The sequence below is a fragment of the Megalobrama amblycephala genome, linkage group LG21 (genome assembly GCF_018812025.1).
Source record: "Megalobrama amblycephala isolate DHTTF-2021 linkage group LG21, ASM1881202v1, whole genome shotgun sequence".
Classification (NCBI taxonomy): domain Eukaryota; kingdom Metazoa; phylum Chordata; class Actinopteri; order Cypriniformes; family Xenocyprididae; genus Megalobrama; species Megalobrama amblycephala.
This window is the reverse complement of record NC_063064.1, coordinates 27,651,857-27,665,235: the sequence shown is the minus strand read 5'-3', so window position 1 is coordinate 27,665,235 and position 13,379 is coordinate 27,651,857. Positions and strand designations below refer to the sequence as shown.

The 13,379-nt window shown below is 37.6% G+C and overlaps 1 protein-coding gene across 1 annotated transcript; it reads right to left on the bottom strand.

The window, feature by feature from the left end:
* Positions 1-8,125: 8,125 nt before the first annotated feature.
* LOC125256857 (inter-alpha-trypsin inhibitor heavy chain H3-like) lies at positions 8,126-12,430 on the bottom strand. Its single transcript, XM_048173120.1, has 12 exons — positions 12,290-12,430; positions 11,354-11,517; positions 11,058-11,162; positions 10,812-10,974; positions 10,623-10,733; positions 10,394-10,522; positions 10,161-10,277; positions 9,729-9,897; positions 9,346-9,456; positions 8,873-9,054; positions 8,595-8,774; positions 8,126-8,357 (listed from the first exon to the last, which is right to left on the bottom strand). The coding sequence occupies exons 1-12, from the start codon at positions 12,365-12,367 to the stop codon at positions 8,226-8,228; spliced, it is 1,641 nt and encodes a 546-aa protein (XP_048029077.1). The 5' UTR covers positions 12,368-12,430; the 3' UTR covers positions 8,126-8,225.
* Between the last annotated feature and the right edge of the window lie 949 nt (positions 12,431-13,379).

The following is a 13,379-nucleotide window of genomic DNA, read 5'->3' as shown; positions in this document are numbered from 1 at the left end:
CGGAGGCATCCTCACGCTAACATCTACAGGCCACAGACAATGGATAGGGTAAGAGACGGTGGGATGAAATGGCTGAAACAGCGGAGCTTGCTCTGCTAGCGGAGGCATCCTCACGCTAGGAGGGAAGGCATTCACCAAGAGGGCGAAGAGAGCTGTATGTGGTGTGGCACCTGGGAAACTGCGGTGTGTGGCTAGGCGGAGGGAGGAGGAGAGTGGGGAATCTGGGGCCCAGCCCAGGCTCACTGCGGCCTGACGCCTGTCTTCTAGTGCATGAATCGAAGAAGCAAGAGAGAGGAGATGAAAAAGCGACCTGCGGGATTATGCGCATCATGAAGATAGCTGAGCAAAGATAGCAGTTCCTGTTTAGAACAGTTTGGACCATCTATGAAGATGGAAACAAATAAAAAAATATCCTATTTTTCCTTATGTGGTGAGGCCTAGAAATTAACTGTATTTAGGTTAAAGCCCATAAATTCAGTTTGAGTTCAGCAAAACTGTGCAAGGCTGAGAAGTCGATTATTAATTTTTATTAATAAGCCTAAAATGCTTTATAACCTGCATATATTCACCTCTGGCACGATTGTTTGATACCATACTGTCGTTTACAGTTTGTACTGTAATTGATTGATGTTGAACAATCATCAAACAGCAAAGTAGGCTACAGACTGATTTAGATGATCGTTTGTTCTTTTAACTGTTGCTGGTTTGAGTCACGTGCACCTTCATTTAGTAAAGATCAAAAGAGACTAGCTTGTAAAAAGAGAGCTTTGCATAATAAAAATGTGCAACTCGGATTTATTCAATTGTGTTCAACAAGCATTAAATTTACCATGAACACGCTGCTTGAATGATTTTTTTATTTTATTTTTTTTTAATTTAAATTTATTTGTTTACTTTTTAGTTCTATTTCCCAATACTTATCCAGACCTGGTACTCAAATTGCTCAAATCAAATTCCATGCTTTACCAAACTGCATAGGAACATACAACATAACAGTTTATTCACTGGTTATTTGTCTATGGTTTATTACGTTACTTACAGATTTCTGCTAGTTCTAAATATAGATGAACATACAGATGAATAGGAACGGTAAAATTTATTTAAATGCATCAGCAAAAGAACGATTTTAAGAATTTGTCCTACCAGTCTGTGCCTCGTCTCAATAGTGAAGCTGTGGGTTGAAGTTACAGAAATGCATACTATTACTTTAAGTTTCCAAGCGATTTGTTGATAAATCGCAGAACAGCGATGACAATAAGTTCCGAGTTTCATAGTGATTCAGCGTGCGAACTGAACGTGATATATGAGCCACTGTTTGCGTGTTTAACCGCAAGGAAGCGGCACAGTAATTTATAACGGCAAGTCACAGAAACAATCCCCCGATCAACATTGATCCAGATGGAATGACTGAAAATTCAGGAAAGAAGACGAGAAGGATTTAAACTGTGCTTCTTGCGGGGTTGAGCCGATGGAGTGGAGAGTGTGAGCCGGCTGGGAACTGGATCTGCGCTGCGGCGCGGCTCCGGGTTTACTGAAGGCCTGCTGCGGCGGCCTGGCGCTGGAAGAAGGCCCGTTCCGTCGCGGGAAGAGGCGGGATTGCCCGAGACTCGAGCTTGGTGCTCGGCTGCCTTATTGTCATTTTTCTATGACAGTAATGATTGAATGGGCCAGAGTAGGGAAATACACAGAAGGATATCGCGGATGATTTGGACGTGGTGACAGGCCTCGGCGTTTTGGCATGCAGGGACCCGTTTGTTTGGGCTGACGCCCCTCCGAAATAATGCCGTTGGATTGGAGAAAAATTGTTCTTAAGGCCAGAGGATTGTGGCAAAGATTCCTCGAGGATGAAAGATTCTTCATCGGACGCGACTTCAGACATGTTAGGAACTTAGGGCGGGACCAAATGCTGGAAACTGTCGAGGATCCTTGGGTGAGTTTGACTGTGATTATATACAGGCCTGAACTCATGCCGATTGGGTAGATACGTTGATTACAGATTGTTGACAGCTGGTTGAGATGACGTAATGATTAAGATGATGAAATGATTGGGTATCTTATTTGACTTGTTCCTCCTGAACTATGTTTATAAAACATCATTTATTTCTATGATCAGTTTGTGGAAAGGAGTTCAGTTAGGAGGTCAAAAGTTGTAGAAGCTCATAAATTATGTACAACAAGGTCTGAAGAGACAGAAGAGAAGTCAGTCAGTTGAGTTAGTGGCAAAACCTTTTACAGTGCTTGAGTATTGTTGTCTTTTACTGCATATGATAATTCATACTCAGAAAGTAGAACTGAATGACATTCATTATAAGATTAGTTAAAACATTTCAAATACACCTGCAGAATATTTTTTCTAGTCATGTATTTCGCCATTGAGAATTTCTTAAAAATAGTGTGTAAAAATCTTGTCTCATCTCGTCTCGTGAACTCAATCTCGAGTCTCGTCTCGTCTCGTGAGATACCCGTCTCGTCACACCCCTAGTGGCTAAATTAACAAGAAACAAAGCTTCAACTTCTGATGTTTCCAAAGAGCACAGCAGTAATGACTTTATTAACTTCTTTACTTGCAAGATTGACAATATTAGAGAGAAAATTATAACCATGCAACCGTCTACTACAGTACTGTGTCAGACAGTGCATTGTAGTATCCCTGAGAAAAAAAATTCAATTCATTTACTGCTTTAGGAGAGGAAGAATTGTCTAAACTTGTTAAATCATCAAAATCAACAACATGTATGTTAGACCCTATACCGACTAAGCTATTGAAAGAGATGCTTCCAGAGGTCATAGATCCTCTTCTTAATATTGTTAATTCATCTTTATCACTAGGATACGTACCGCAAACTTTTAAGCTGGCTATTATTAAACCTCTTATTAAAAAACTACAACTTGATCCTAGAGAATTAGTCAATTACAGGCAAATATCACTTGATCTGATTCTGTCAAAAAGACTAGCAAAGGCAGTATCATCACCATCAATGTTACTTTTTAGAAAGAAAAAGTATCTGTGAGGATTTTCAGTCACAATTTAGACCTTACCATAGTACTAAGACTGCTCTCATTAGAGTTACTAATGATTTGCTCTTATCATCAGATCGTGGTTGTATCTCTCTATTAGTTTTACTGGATCTTAGTGCTGCATTTGACACTATTGATCACAATATTCTTTTAAATAGACTCGAAAATTACGTTGGCATTAGTGGAATTGCACTGTCATGGTTCAAATCATACTTATCTGACCGTTATCAGTTTGTAGTAGTAAACGAAGAGATTTCATATCGATCAGAAGTTCAATATGGAGTACCGCAAGGCTCAGTACTAGGAGCGTTGCTTTTCACTCTGTACATGCCACCCTTGGGAGATATCATTAGGAAGCATGGCATTAGTTTTCACTGTTCCGCTGATGATACTCAGCTCAATATTTCTTCGTGCCCTGACAAAACTTACCAATTCACAAAATTAACGGAATGCATAGCTGATATAAAAAATTGGATGAGCAGTAATTTTCTACTACTAAATTTAGAAAAAACAGAGATTCTAATTTTTGGACCAAAAACTTCTTCACGTAATAACCTAGAATACTGTCTAACACTTGGCTGCTCTATTAAGTCTTTGTCATCAGTTAGGAACCTGGGTGAGCTCTTTTATATCAATCTTTCATTTGAAGGCCATGTTTCTAGCATCTGTAAAACCGCATTCTTCCATCTTAAAAAATATATCTCAACTACGACATATGCTCTCAATGAAAAATGCAGAACAGCTAGTTCATGACCTGTTCTGCTTGTTCTGCTCGCTTGATAAATAAACTACAGCTCATACAAAATGCAGCAGCTAGAGTTCATACTAGAACTAGGAAGTATGACCATATTAGCCCTGTTCTGTCAACACTGCATTGGCTTCCTGTTAAACATTGTATAGATTTTAAAATCTTGCTAATTACTTACAAAGCACTAAATGATTAAATGATTTAGATCCCCAGTACCTGAGCGAGCTCTTAAAGCATTATAGTCCTTCACGTTTATTGCGATCTCAGAATTCAGGTCAGCTGATAATACCTAGAATATCAAAATCAACCGCAGGCAGTAGATCCTTCTCCTATTTGGCACCTAAACTCTGGAGCAATCTTCCTAGCATTGTTCGGGAAGCAGACACACTCCGTCAGTTTAAATCTAGACTAAAAACGCATCTCTTTAACCTGGCATACACATAACACATTAATTTATATTTTCAAATCTGTGTGATGATGAACACATAGGTCATCATCATGCGTACATCAGCAAAAATATAATTGAACAAATGAATGATGCTCTGGAGTCTGTCTTTATTACACTACAAGATGGTTCTGAATTCCATCAAAACACACAGAGAAACTATTTTCCAACAGCTGTGCAGAATTTGCTTTGATTTCATGGAAAAATCTGAAATTAGTAAAGCAGCAGATAAAAATCATGAGTGATACCCTTTATTTCTTACTGACCTTTGGGATAATAAAACATATCGTCATAGTTCTGTCCATCAGCTGTGTAAATAATACAAAGAACACATTTAATACATGCAACAAAGAACAATTTTGTTCTCATAGATTAATTCATAATCTTAGAGAACATCACATATTACATTTGTAAAAATAATTTTTATCATAATTTTCCTTAACATTCTTTCATTGACGAAAATGTTGGGGGTGATGGGGCGATTTGGGAAGAGATTTTTTTAGTCCGTGGGTTTTTAGTCCAAGTAAGACATGTTCCTGGATCAACACATTTTGTTGATCCTGGAACAACATTCCGATCCGAAAATTTAGTCCTAACCTTTTCCCAACCCCTAAACCTACCCATAACTTATACCTAAAATCAGAGGAAAAAGGTAGTTGAATAACACTGTTGTGGAAGCACCTAAGTTACCAGGTTGTAAGCCTAAACTTGACCTAAATGGCAAACTTGTCCCTCAAATCTGATTGGTTGATTGGAATGCACCGTTTCATAAAATGGTCAAAAATATAAACATCTGGGAGAAAGAGAAGAGCAGACATATGGATAAATCTGAAAAAGTGTGACAACACTAAAGACAGCTTAATACAGTCCGGTTTTCTGTGTGCACACAGAAAGCCACCTCTCAGACAGGGCCAGAGTACTGAATTGAGCTCTTTTTCATGTCTTTTAGCACCTGAACAGACAAATGCACACAAAACTGTCAAAATGTCAGTTTTGGTGATTATTGACATAAACACAGTTGGCTGTGTCTTAAGTGAATGTAAACAGTTAGGAGAATATAGGATGTGTCAGTGTATTGGATTCGTGCATTCAGCCTTAAAGGAATAGTTCACCTAAAAATGAAAATTTGATGTTTATCTGCTTACCCCCAGGGCATCCAAGATGTAGGTGACTTTGTTTCTTAAGTAGAACACAAATGATGATTTTTAACTCAAACCTTTGCAGTCTGTCAGTCGTATAAAAAATCTTTGAGAGATTTATTTGAAACTATGCCAGAGCGCGTACACACCTCACGCACCGGATGCCGTGTGTGCGCTCAAGGCAGTTGGACATAGTGGTGTATTAGGGGTAAAAAATTATATAAATACTGTTCGGTTTCTCGAACAAACCAATTGTTTCGTGTCTTAGGACATCAATGTGTCGTCACGAGCCACAGGGTTTAATTTGGATTTGTCTGTGCATGTTTTTTTTACACTTATAGATGGTGTTCCCATTGACATGCATTATACGACTGACAGACCACAACGGTTGGAGCTAAAAATCATCATTTGTGTTCTATTGAAGAAACAAAGTCACCTACATTTTGGATGCCCTGGGGGTAAGCAGATAAACATCAAATATTCATTTTTGGGTGAACTATCCCTTTAAAGTGACAACAGCTTAATAAACCATGCTGCTAGACTGAAGCTGCTCCCAAGATGATTGTTTGTATATAGGCTATATATAAAACATAATACAACAATTTAAACATATTTAGGGCCCAAGCCACTAAGGCGCAGGGCCCTATTGTTTTTCTAGGGATTTTTAAAAAATTATTATTATTTTTTTCAAACATCCAGGGCTTTTTGGGGGCCTTAACATGCTCAAAAACAAAGAGGTTGGGACCTGGGCATGGCAGGGGGGCTCGACAGCGGCCCCTTAAATGGGGTCCGAAAACTTCATCGATATATAAAAAATGCTTGGATTAGTATGAAACTCTGTACACATATAGACCTCATCAGGCCTAACAACTTTCGTGCTCTATGTTATACACCAGCTCAACAGGAAGTCAGCTATTATGGGTTATTTGAAAAACGCATGCTCTGGAATTTGATATACTCCTCCTAGCCGATTCATCCGATCACCACCAAACTCGGTCAGCATGAAGACATTGAGGATGCTAAATTGCGAGCGGACTTTTGATATCTCAAACAGTTTGGCCGTGTCGAGGCAACAAATTTATAGCAAGATAAGGGAAACATGAAGTGTGTTATAACCTCTGCATACATTGATTGATTTTGATGAAACTTCATCACATGGAAGTGACTATTGTGAGTCTAAGTTATAGCGCCACCAACCAGCAGCAGGAAGTGTGTCACTTTAAAAATGCTTTGAGATCCCTCTTATTTTTATCTGATTTGCTACAAACTTCATTAGAATAATGTCAAAACATGGCGAATGTAGACCTGTAAAAATATTTTTGATATTTTAAACACTGTTGCCATAGCAACAGATCAAACTTCAATGTGTTTTGGATGATTTTGAGACTCTTAGCATGCTTCAAATTGCATGAAACTTGACACACATCAGGATTGTCATCCAGTAGACATGAGCAAAGGGGGGGGGGGGTGTTATGGGTCACCAAACTCACTACACATATTGTTCTCATTAAGCCGGACAACTTTCTAATTTATAGTCATTAGCTTCGACCAAAATAGCTGACTTCCTGTTGGTTTGAATGTGGATTTATTTGACAAATCAAGCACTGAAATTTTAACTACTCCTCTTAGGGAGTGCATGCAATTGCCATCAAAGTTTCTGAACATGATGACAAGATCATGACTAAAGATGCTAAATTGCGAACGATTATAGGATGTCTCGAATGGTGTTGCCATTGTTTGACTTAAATTAAATTAAGATTGTATGTTTGGTAATTGAACCTGGATGAATTTAAAGTGAATGTACTATAGCAGTTTCACTCAGATGTGTAACACAATACAGAAGAAAATATCTATCAGTACTTCCATTTCATCACAACTTTAAATTCTCTGCAATAGTTTGAGTAAATGAACTGTTAGTTCAACATTTTATACCTACATGCAGAAGATGAAGGCTGGAAACTCCTTCCTGATAAAAAACAAAAAAAAACACAAAAAAAAAACACAAGTGTTATTCACAGTATACAGTGGGCAGCAAGTCCAAGACCAAAACTGTGATTTTCTTTTATTTAAACCTGGGGGGGAAAAAAAAGTTTAGAATTTTGAACATTCTAAAACAAAGTAATGATATGACGATGAAATGAAGAAGGAATATTTAAGATTCTGCACTCAATATTGACAAAAGGAGACATACTGAAATTCACGTCAATCCAAATTTACTCAAACTGTTATGTTGATAATATACTTAGTAATGAAATAAACTGTACAGTAATAAATTAAAACTATTTCATAAGTGATTATGACATTTTAACCCCCTTGTTTATAGATAAAAATAAAAGCATGAATACAGTCACTGAATCTGTTAAAGTTCAGATACACAATCAGATACATATAGGATACACAAACTAAACTGACGCACAAATAAAGTAGTTTCATGCATTTTATTAGATCTTTTGGTTAACCTACGATGCAGTTGATGCAAAACTTGATTAATACATTCTGTAACTTTTCATATTGTTGCCGTCACTGTCACTGTGTTTATTTTACTGCATAAATGGACCTTGCTATTTTGTCAAAGGTCAAATATTTGCACACTTTCATTTACAAGGTTTGTAAGACACTAAAACAACTCAGTTCTCACCTTTAGGTCTGGGATCCTCTTTTCCCTCTTTGGGTTTGTCGGCAACTTCCACTTCATCTTCCTGTGGCTTAGTGACGACCATAGAGGTGAGGGGGGTGACAAACTGGTATTTAAGAGAGAGTTTGAGAGCTTCTTTCTCTTCATCCTCTTTCTCTTGTCCTTTAAGAAGCACCCTGAGACAGAAAGATGTCCTCAATGTCCAATTTAAAACGCAAAATGTCATATCACTCCATAAACTTACTGCCTTTCCAGAAGTTGCTTCACTGTAAGGTAGGCCCACAGTCTCTGCATGAAATCTTCATTCTCAGGTGGGACATCACTGGGGTCTTTTATCATTACAGTGTCCTGATACGTCACACTACTGCCTTTCTGCTCAGAAATAATAATACTAATGAACATTTTCTTCAGGAATGTTGTCATTACCACTTTCACCAAAAACTTTCTCTGAAAATAAAGTGACCATTATTGCAAACTTTTAAACAATTGACCATCAATGATCCCAATATCCAATATCATAACCTCAGTTGAGACTGCTGAGAAAAAAAACCCAGCCCACTCATTCCCTATCAATTTGATACAATTTGTAAAGCTCCATGATGATCTTACTGATACTGCAATGACTTCAGTGCTGAAACTCTCCACTCTGTTGTCTGTGATTTGTCCTGAAACCACAATCTCAGAGCCGTTGAAGTACAGGTTAAAGATGATCTTGGTAAGGTTTGTCCCTCCTGTGTATTTAAGTTGAATATCAGCGAGGAGAGGGACGGCAACTTCATCATAGAAGCCCTACAATATAACAAACCAAAATAAAGGGTTTAAATGCATTCAAACACAGAACAGATAAGAACTGAGGATGAATTCACAGCTGATTCTCTGTAGTCCACCTGCAGCTGTAGATCAGCGTCCGAATCTTCATAAATCCTGCGAGCGACTCCACCATTTTCCAGTGACATCTTTGTCAGGAAGTCAAAGTTAACATCATGTCCAAAACCAAGACAATAGAGGGGAAACTTCAGCCCAATGGCCTTTTTCACATTGGCCATTATCCTCTCTATGTTAGTTTCACCTGTTAGAGAGAAAAATAAGTTAGACTATTGACATTACATGCTTGAAAATCATAATTATGACATTTTTTGAGTGATCAGAAAACAATGGATGCATTGGACGATTTCATATTTCTTATTCTTTTCTTACTGACAAAAACGAGAACCAAATAATTCATGATTATAATCTTCTGGTCCTGCAGGCATTTTAATTAGGTCTAAAACCTTTTATTAACAGGTCTTCTAATTAGACTGAGTGAACTAGTGCTACGATAAAACACCATTAGCTCGTGTTTGTCAGTGTGAATCTGTGCCTGAAGTGGGATCTCCATCAGTCAGCAGGATCAGGATGGAGGTGGTTCCCTCTTGTGGATGTCGATTGATCATGTCCATTCCTGCTAGAACTGCAGCGTTTATGTTTGTGTCTAAAAGAAGAACAAACACAGTTGTGTCACTTTGAGGAACAACTTTCTTACTCCCTATTTAGCATTAGCAGGGCTCGACAATAAGGACTGCCCAATGGACCGGGGCCAGTGTGAACGCTTATTTTATAGGCCCATTTTCTATTTTTTTACTTTATTCATTTTTTGTTAAGGGCCAAGTGAAAATTTAGGCGGGGCAAGTAAAAATTTTAACCACTGGCCCGACCAGACCAGTAGAAAAAATCCTTAGAGTTGAGCCCTGATTGGGAACTCACTTCCTCTCGCTCTGATATCCTTCACAAAGGATTTTGCTTTCTTCAGGTTTTGCTTGGTAGCTTTCAGGAGTTCATGCTTCCATGTAAGAACTAAATGATCAAAGGTGATCAATCCAAAGTGGTCATCCTCATCAAGATCACTTAAAATCTTTAGCAGTGCCAAACGAGTCTAAAGAAAAACACTTCTGTCAGAAAACCTGAAAGTTATTCTTTCTCCATTATGACTGTATATTAATTAACGGATATATTAATTTACTAATTTAAACTAAGCAAATCCACAGTGATTTCAATACTGAAATCCCTGTTCTTTAAACATATAAATGCAGAATGATGCAAGATCCTTCAAAAAAAATGTACTTCAGTGGTTTTACCATCAAAATTTTCATAGCTTCTTATCCTTTTGGTTGATTTGGCTGAAACGTTGACATTTACCTGATCTATTTTTCTGCCGTGCATAGAACCGCTCCGGTCAATGATAAACACCACATTTTTGGGAATACGTGGAACATCAGAGGGTGCAAAGTAGTGGACAAAATAGCCATTTGATACCTGAGAGAAAACAAAAGAACATTCTGCATATCATTCATGTCCTTTTACATAGCCAGTCTTTCAAAATCATTTTCCATATTTATTACTCTCATAAAGCACATTATTGATAAATGTACCATGACTTCTCCTTTAGGATTTAATCTCTCAACATCGTATGTTATAAGCAGGTCACCATTCAGCCCATTTTCTCCACAGCTTTTACACTTGGTCTGTTGATCTCGAGTGGGGTAGAAGGTCACCCATGCCTGAAATGATCAGTTTGGTCATCTGGTCACTTTGTTTGAAGTGTAGTAGCATAATGAGAACATCTAAGCTAAGGGTTTTACCCTCATTTTAAGCTCTTACGTCTTTGTCTGCTCTGGTGGTTTTGATGGCATTGGCCAGATCACCGGTGCTCAAATCTCCTTTCACCTCCAAGAAGGAAATTCCTGGTTTCTCTTGGATGTGTACATCCATCTAATGTGAGTAAAGGAAACATGATCTTTCTATTCATCTAAATTGATGATCTATTTCCCTCTTTGTTTCTTCTTCTACCTTGAAATCTGCCACCGGCTGCATCGGTTGGGCATTGATGAGTAACTCATATTTGCCGAGGCGGCGCTTTAGCAGTTCTTCGTAGGTCAACTCAAAGGTCACTTTACTAAAAGCAGCCACCGACACTGAAGTTTTAAAGTCTTCTAAAGTCCTTCCAACAGATCTGAAATAGAAATGAATCACAGAATATTACTAAACATGATATAAAAACACATTTTATGGACCTATTTTTTTAATGTCCAGTACTTGATCAGTCCAGCACTTTGTCCTCGAGATACTGCTTCACTGTACTGCTGCTGAGCTTCCTGTTTTTCCTTCACCACACCATCATATGTCTTCCCCTCTATGGTCCTATGGAGAAAATGACAATGATATCCTCTTAATATGTGTATTTCATACATACAGTACTTCATAAAATAATTAATAAATCTTTATTTTGTTGTTGTCTAGCAGGATTATAATGGACATGACCTGAGACCAACATATAAATGGCTTCTTTACCACTTTATCTCTACTTATATAACACAACTCATGTTCCCTACATTCTGAATTTGCTGATGAAGGCAGTCTTGGGTATCTTGACCTCAAACTGGATCTCTTGAGATTCATTCAGTGTGTTCGCCACACGGCTTGTGATGACCGTTGTGGCGTAGCGACTGGTGACCGTGGAGTTAATGTAGAAGCTGTATATATCCACATCTTGTTTCTGTTGAGACATCAAACAGTTCAGTCAAATTGGATGGTGCACATTTACTCCTTTTTCTGTGGGATTGTTCAAATATTTACTGCACGAAAATGGCATGAAGAAAAGGCCTAAACAACAAATACATTGCTGACTACATCTCAGTGTAAACTATTGAGCAATAGATAGTTCTCTTTACTCAAACTGCATTTTAAATGATACACTGCTGTTCAAATTTCAGTACGATCTTTAATTTCTGAAAGAAGTTTCTTAGGCTCACCAATGCTGCTTTTATTTGATCTAAATAAACCCCTTAAATCAGTAATTTTGTGAAATATTTTTACAGTTTAAAATAAGATATTACATTTTAGAATGTAGTTTATTCCTGTGATGCAAAGCTGAATTTTCCACATCATTACTCCAGTCTTCAGTTCCATCCTTCAGAAATCATTCTAATATGCTGATTTTCTGCTAAAGAAACATTTGTTAGTGTTATAAACACTAATATTAATTTAGTGGAAACCGTGATACTTTTTTTTAGGATTCACTGATAAATAAAGTTTAAAACAACAGCTTTTATATGAAACAGAAATCTTTTGTAACATTATAAATGACTGTCACGTTTGATCAATTTAATGATGAAAAGTATTAATTTCTCAAACTTTTCAACAATGTATATTCAACATGTATGAAACAGATCTAGTTTGTCTGGATCTTCATCTCAAATACAAATAATGAATCTGGTTGTAGAATTTTGACACATCATCTTCATCTTAATCTGAGATTTGACCCTCACCTTCTTAACAGGTTGTGAACTGGCTGAGATGAGAAAGACGCTCAAGAGAATCAGTCTGAGAGCTGCTCGATCCATCATGTCCTGCTCAGAAAACAGACCTCGAAACACACACTCCTTTAAACTCCTGACCACATCATGCGATTGGTTATTGTTCACCGGATTCAGGAAACAGGAACAACCCCCTTAGTAGTCTATACCCTGGGGCATGTGTCAAAAAGTGATTTATGGCCCCTTTGATTGATGACTTGACAGGTGTGACCTTTTGTCCTTCCGTTTCCGGACTGTGTCAACACAACCTTTGACCCCGATGTCATTGACCTATGACCTCCGGATATTAGGATGAATGTAATGTTGTTTGTGTTTGTCCATCTGGATGTTGACCCGTGAGCTCCGGGAGTGAATGATCGTTTGACCCGGTTGTTTGAACAGATATTTCGGGGGTGTCGCATTCCGTCACAGGGGCTTTTGTATGTGGACATCCTCTTCGTCTCAATGAGAAAAAATAATATTTTACCAATAGGGTCAATGCAATATACGCGCTCTCTCTCTCTCTCTCTCTCTCTCTCTCTCTCTCTCTCTCTCTCTTTCTCTCTTTCTCGTCACACACGTAATACAGATCTATTTAAAATAAATGAAAATATATTTATATAATATATTAAACTGAATAATGAACAACATTGGAACAATCCAATCCCTCTCCCACTCTCTCTCGGTCTTTCCAAGTGAGCAGCTCACACCCAGCCAGGCAGTGACAACAATGGGCCAAGCTGCATTCTATGGGACACTTAGTCTGTTACCTTTTCCAGAGAAAATGTTCAAAATGTTTAAATATGTTCTTAAAAATCTTTAAAGTTTTAATAAATCTTCCTATAAGGGTGATGCTTAAAATAAATCTCTGTATGTTTAAAAATGAGCTAGGAATATTGAGTGATTTGATTTAAAATGATTCCAGATATAAAGTCTCTATGTGTTGGACATACCCTATTAGGGATGAACATTAGGGATGAGATTTACACACATTACACTGAATAATAATAATCAAACATCTTACTAAATAATATAGTTTTAGCTAGATGAAAATATAAAAAAT